Below are 7,208 nucleotides of genomic sequence, written 5' to 3'. Positions count from 1 at the left end.
CAGACATTGGAAGAGAAGTGTGAAGTAGAAGACTCTGCTGTATCAATACTGGTAATAGCCAAGTCATGTGTGTAAATTAAACTGGTTGAAGACAGGTTATGAAAGGAAAAAGATTTAATAACAGGAAACAAAATAACAAAAATGGAAAATTATGTAAGATTCTGGATTAATAAATTATTTTTAAACAGAGAAAGCACTTGGAGAGAACAATCAGTTGTGCCATCTTTTCTCATTGGTTCTTAAAATTTAAATTGAGGTTCAAAAAAATGATGCTTGATAATTTCTCCAAAAACTAGATAATTTTGGGTGGACACACAAAAGCAACTTACGTTTAGTTGAATTAAACTGAGAAACTTGCTTGCCTTCATGTTCAGTCCAAGGAGAAGGAACTATCAGTCTTTTTGTAAAAAACTAGAGTAGAATAGAAAGAAACCATCTAAGCATTTTTAAAAATTGGAGACTCTCAACTTAAATTTAGATTAGTACCCTGAACAAGAAAAATTTAAGTCATACCTTTTGCTACTCACAGATCTATATTTTAAGAATTTTTACCCTTCCTTCCCCCAAACCTATGAAAATAGTTATCCCTTATACCCAAAACATATTTCATTATTTCAGGCCCAGAGAGGCTAAAAAACCAATCTGATTTGAAGAAGACCCCTGAGTTCTTTGTGACATGTACCACCTCAGATCTTTCAAGTCTGCAGAGTGAAAATTGTACAAAAGTTTCATTTAACACTACTCATTTAAAAATTTGAATTGTCTCTACCATACTTATTGCACAGTAGTTCAACGTAATTCTTTTCAAATTTTCAGTTTGTTAAATTGTTGTATTTTAACAATTGAGCTATTTCGCAGAAGTGCTAGAGACACTGCAGTAATAGTAAAAGTGGACAACCAAGGCTTTTTGGTTAGCAGTGAAACATTTATGAGTATTGGCACTTCAGGCTTTTTCTTTGAACCAGAAACTGTACCTGCTGTCACAGTTGCACTCTAGAACACCCTGATGCTGAGATGAACGCTATTGCACAGCTTCAAGAAATACATGGCAAATCCTGTTCTTACAATAAAAGCAAGACTCAAAGCAAATGAAAAAAAAAAACTCAGCTTAAAACACCCAACTATTAAAGACACAATTTTTATCAAAGACATGGTTTCAAGCTGTTCAGCTGCATAATCCATTATCTTATGCCTCACAAAGAAGAAGATCCTTTTTAATGCAGATTTAGAACAACAGTGTTCCTTAGCTGCAGGTCAACTACATCACACCTTTATGGAACCATAAAACATATTTTTTTGTTTATAGGTACAGAAACTGGTAACGGCATGATACAATATAAAAAGGTCAATAACACTAAGAGAAGACTTGCCTTTCAATTGAAATTGAAATAATATTGAAGATTTCTATAGTGAAGATTTGAAACACTTTACTCTTCCTTCTCTGCTAGACAAATGGATAGTAAAAAATAAAATGAAAAATGGATGTAAAGAATGACAAGCTACCAGAAGAAAGTCTTGCCTCCAACTAAGCAGACTTTGGAAGAAACAAAAAATCACCAAGGTTCTGCTTATTTTTAAAAAGGCAATAAAAGAAACTAAGCTACCTAACACAATTACTGTAAAACCCAAAATACTCAATCATTATTTTTAACCTTAAATTAACTATTTATAAGAGCTATCGTACAGCTACATTCCCACTAGCCAAGCAACATGAAAGAAATAAGATCTGCTGGTTTGACCTACAGGTATGTGAAAGAAGGTGGGAAGAAAAAGACCATGTGGATTCCAACTGCAACCACAAGGGATGAGGACACAAATAGACGTGGATTTTTTTGTAGCTATGTAGCTAAAACAAATCAATATTTGATAGCATAGAAAGTTTTATTACCTCCTCAATGGCTTTTTGCCTTCTGTCTTCTGTTTCCTTGTCAATTCTAAGTAACAAATGAAAAACAACTCAATTATCAAAGCCATCACATAATTGGAAAAAAACAGTGAAGTCCATCCATGTAATCTTTTACAGATGCTTAAAAGAAACATTATAAACGAAATTGCATTAAACCCTAAATCTTATGATGTTTTTACTGTTATGTGCAATAATTTTATAGTATAAATTTAGAAATATAAATGCATTTTTCAGTTACTTCAGTTCATTTGAAAAAGATCTGTGCCATTTATAAGTACGTATTTGCAAATCTTCTATTTACTCCTTATATCAGCAAGTATTTTTATCTGGACAAAAACTCAATCATACCTGATCTTCCAAAATAATCCATTTAGTTACGTTGAACTTGTCATATGAATAGATTTTATTATTAAAGTGGCCATGAGATTAGGCTTACAAAGAATCTCACTACAAAATCAAGCAGAATAAAAAACTGAGCTGTAAGGAACAAAAGGGTAACAGAAGATACTTGAATGTCTGTATACTCAAATTCCTGACACAGCCCACTTTCCCAGCACAGAGTTCCCCCTTTCAAATAGCTAGTCTGCCATATTTTCTTCAGTTCAGGATACAATATCGTATTTCAGTTTGAATCAATTAACACATTCCCTTATGCAGCTTTTAACCTAGTTTTTAAAAAAAATATTGTAGTTACTTCAGCCATCTTCAACTGATGTGTGAGATTCTACATTTATACTTCCTTTAACGGTCACTTTCAAGTCTCACTTTCAGTTACTGCTACATAATTTATAAGCTTAAAAAAGATTTACAATGAATATTTATCATCATCTTAGTTGAATCACATAACACTTTCATACACAGTTAGTATACCTGAATTACCCTTCAATAATTTTAGAAATCAGTCAGATAACAGACATTATTAGCTACACAAATACATGTAGATGTTCCTAATACATACATAAATCCCTCACAGCCCTCTTTATTTGATACTAATCAGACTTTGAATAGATCTGCAATACTTGGACATGCCATCTTCAACTATGTCTGCCTAGATGATGCTGAAGTGACAGTTCTATTTACAAGCCCGATTTCAAAGGAGAAACAGGGGAACTAGGAAAACGGCTCCCACTAAAAGTGCAGAAGAGTTTTTTTCTTTAGTGCATAACTCAGGAAAATAACAAAGTGAAAACGTCATATGTATTCAACTAGAATAAAAACAAGCCAGTCTTATATGCAACTTCAAGCAACAGAGCACTTGCAACTGTGACACACAGTATGCAAGATGCAGTACAGATTTTTTTAATACTTAACATCTAATAGCACAGCACACAATTTAGAAACATTCAATTTCTACCAGTAGGAATAAAAACGGAAGAGAAAAGTTTGTGGACAAGACTGTGTCACTATTTTTCACTAACACAGTCTGCCAGAAAAAAAGTTCTCCTAATCATTTTATAAGCAGCGCAATAAACGCACAGCACATAGATGATGCCCAGTTTATGGAAACAGTAATACTGCACAAAACCAAATCTACACGTGATACACACAGACTTTGCAAAGTGCTCATGAGCTCTTACACTGTGCTGCTACCCAGACTGTTTTCACTACATAATGAAGAATTAACAGTTTGAAATATTTATACACCAAATTCATTATGCTTGTGGTTCTTTGCAACTAATTGAGAAAATGACTTGTTAACAAGCATTATTAAAATGGAGTATATAGTTTGTGTAACATTATGCATGGACTTCAAAAACTCAATTCTTTTATCAGGAACTTTTAATGTCAAGAGCTGTATTTATGACACTTTAGTTTCCATAAAGCAGTTTTTATGAAATGTAAATTAAAATCAGTTGCCATACAAAATCTTACACACACGCACATATATATAAACATACACATATATGCATTTAACATTTAACCATGTACAGTTTGCAGCCACCAGAAATAACCACCTCAGTCTGTACTACACTGAAACATGCACGCATGGACACAGCAAAGCTACACACAGACAAACTAGTCTCTTTCTAGTCATATCAGATGATTTAAAAAAAAAATCATAGTGGGTATGAAACAGTGGAACAGACTGAAGACACCCACTGAGACAAAGCATCTTTCTATCTATAGGCCATGCCACTAATCACCATTAGAATTGTCACCCCAGCCATCTAAATTAAAGCTAGTTGGCATGCGTCCTAATAGGCTTCCAGAAACAATGTAATCAACTCCCTAAAAATGTAAGGCTTAAGGCTTTGTAACATATAAAAACTATTAGAGTCTGAAAAATACTGACTGCTAGAGGAAGGCCAGGAAACAAACAGATGTTAAGAAAAATATCGACAGTAAGACATGGTGATTCACAGATACAGCTGAGAACAGTTATATTCTTTCTACATCTCTACTGTAGCAAGAAATCCATATTCCTTCTTATACCTCTTCCTGTTCAAAAAGAGAGATGTAGGTTTAGTCAGACACTAAGAACAATAGGTCTAATTCACAGTGTTCTTTACTATGAGGGTGGTGAAACACTGAACCAGGTTGCCTAGAGAGGTGGTAGATGCCCCATCCCTGAAAACATTCAAGGTCAGGTTGGACGGGGCTCTGAGCAACCTGATCTAGTTGAAGATGTCCCTGCTCATTGCAGGGGGCTTGGACCAGATGACCTCTAAACATCCCTTCCACCCCAAACTATTCTATCATTCTATGACTATTCAGAGGACTCTAGCCCTAAACAGCCCTCCGTCTGTGTTTTATTTCACTAACAGGACTTGAAAGTCCTATAGGCATAAACAGGATGAAGGACTGTTTTATTATTCTATTACTGCTGTGCTTCATGCCATGACATGTAATTCTTCATGCAAGTTCGTATCTGAGAAATGTATGGGAGTGTCTACAGGATTCACCATTGTGGCCTTCCCTTGACTACTTTCACTAGGCATGTTGTTCTGTACCATTAGTGTGTAAGACTATCCCTCAAGATGAGCTGTGAATACTAAGCCTGTTTTACTTACTCATTTGTTTTCCCCATGGAAGTTATTTTCAGAGAAAGGAAAAAGTTGAGATCAAGATCCCCAAATTATTTCAAGTAACAAGCAATCTCCTTCTCCTCAAAGCTGGCAAGCTTATTGGTCCTCCCTCCTTCACATTAAGTCCAATCTATATGTTTCAAAAAGGGTACTGGCTTACCTAACTAGCCTTCCCAGCTCTACCCTTCTGTAGGAGTCCCAAAGACCAAAGAAGCCTACACTTCATAGGTCTCAGTATGGAACACTCTCAGAAGATAAATTGTGTTGTGACAAGGAGCAGGAGAGGTAGCTCGGTAACAATCACTGGCAAGACATTTTCTTGCTTCCGTTGACTGCTTTTATCTGGCTGTCTTCCAAACTGCAATCAGAATGGATCAGCAGTTCTTAACATTAAAAAAGAGCGACACAGAGGAGCCTCATCTAAATATTATATCCACATCAGGGACACATAAAAATCTATGTTAGAAGATTTGAATAAAAAGTCTTTAATGCTGTGTTGAAATGTCAATAAAGCAAAAGAACAGTGTTCTAAGCTAAGTTAACTGTATAAAAACAGATGGTAAGTTACCTAGCATGACTCAAATACATTGCTTGGCGTCGAACATCTTCCGAGTCAATTTCCACAGGATTTATTAGAGCAAGCTGATCAATAGACCATCTAAATTTTCCTGGTGTCTAAAAAAAGAAATGGACATCTTAATGCTTGCTAGTCTAAAAAGATAAAAATAAAACCACAGGACAAATCTCAATGGAACAACGCAATCATAACTTCCATATAGTTTCTGTCAAAGACAATCAAAAGAGTTTCTATTTAAATGATCTACTTTAAAAAAAAATGAGTAAGTCAATCAGGCTTCTTTATCCTGGTAGTTGTATTACAATGATTTACAAAATAATATAAAGTGGAAGGTTATAGCTAATATTTACAAACTGAGGTGTCAATTTTTTCTCTATTTCTGAGGACAGATCTACTAAAGATACAGAACTTGGGATAAAATTTAGTTACTTCTAGATTGCCACAATCAAAATTGCAGTTCCATGAAAACCCAGTGTCCGTACCTAACCCAAGTTATCCAAATAATAGAGCAGCCTTCCTTTCACCTCACATTTCCAAGAACACTTCAGAGTTACAACCCCATATGCATCCTGCAAAGTCTCCCTCATAATGCCATACATAGTGCACAACAAAACCCAATTCGGAAATAAAGCAGCTTCACCCCTTTATTTAACACTTAATTACAAAATGCTGTTCAAATGTTTGAAAAATGATCTACCAAGCAAGTCTTTTTAGTTTCATTAGCACAGCATCATCTCTACTGCTTATCAAAAAATAATTCCAACTGCAAACCAGAATGTAATTTGCAACTAAAAAATGTTATATATACACAATATCATTAACTCGATTCTGTGAATATGCAAAGAGCTCATAATAGAAGTGCAATTAAGTTTTACTTGTATCCAGCCTGTTTAGCAAGTAAGTAGGAACTGGGTTTTTTCCACTTTAAGTGGGACAAGAACACCACATCCAACAACTGTTCTTTTATCTACTTTCAGCTGGTTTTAGCACTTAGCAGGTATATGCTAATCTACTGACACATCTAATATCTAAAGAAAAAAAAAAAACCAGGAAAGTAGGAAGACTAAGTGACAATGTTAGTATGAAAAGCAACATGCGCCTGTAATCAGAAGAAACACCAAATGCCACCAAAATTCTTTGGCTTAGTATATACATTAAAGTACACTAAATAAAACAGTTTTTAATGCATTTCAAAATATTAGCACTACCTCTGTATAGTTACACAACTAAAGACTAGATCTTACAGATGAGGATTTTGTTGATTTAAAGACTGAAGGACTGGAGACAATCTGCTCCTGAAGAGTATAATAATCACTGGGACTTTCAAAAGGATTCAGGACTGTGACTCGTCCTGGAGTTTCTGGTGTTATCTGCATTTTAGCTTCTTTTGTATCACCCATAACACTAAGCTATACCTGGAAAAGAGAGAGAGAGAGAGGGGAAAAATGAAGAGGGGGAAAAAAAAGGAAATTATAATTTTTACTTTTTAGGGTCATTCTGAAGGTTTTGGGAAGAGACGATCAATCATTTTTAAGGAGCCAGAAACATTTAAAGGACTAACAAAAACGAAGTTAGCTTTGGCTTGGACCTACTGACATGTGAAGCTGATACGAAGAGCAACTAAAAATAAACAGAACCTATGAAAACAAGACAAGAAAGGACACTGAAAAGGCGATTTAAAAAAAAAAAAAAGACAACC

At 34.8% G+C, this 7,208-nt stretch overlaps 1 protein-coding gene across 1 annotated transcript in view; it reads right to left on the bottom strand.

Annotated features, from left to right (window-relative positions):
* BORA (bora, aurora kinase A activator) overlaps positions 1-6,909 on the bottom strand; it is a 15,599-nt gene extending 8,690 nt beyond the window's left edge. Inside the window, exons 1-4 of the mRNA XM_009578049.1 lie at positions 6,754-6,909; positions 5,501-5,607; positions 1,889-1,934; positions 330-411 (exon numbers count right to left, since the gene is read on the bottom strand). Of these exons, the coding sequence (XP_009576344.1) occupies positions 330-411; positions 1,889-1,934; positions 5,501-5,607; positions 6,754-6,909 (391 nt within the window). The remainder of the gene's footprint in view (positions 1-329; positions 412-1,888; positions 1,935-5,500; positions 5,608-6,753) is intronic.
* Between the last annotated feature and the right edge of the window lie 299 nt (positions 6,910-7,208).

The sequence above is a fragment of the Fulmarus glacialis genome, unplaced genomic scaffold, assembly GCF_000690835.1.
Source record: "Fulmarus glacialis isolate BGI_N327 unplaced genomic scaffold, ASM69083v1 scaffold36645, whole genome shotgun sequence".
Lineage (NCBI taxonomy): Eukaryota > Metazoa > Chordata > Aves > Procellariiformes > Procellariidae > Fulmarus > Fulmarus glacialis.
This window is presented reverse-complemented; position numbering and strand designations above follow the sequence as displayed.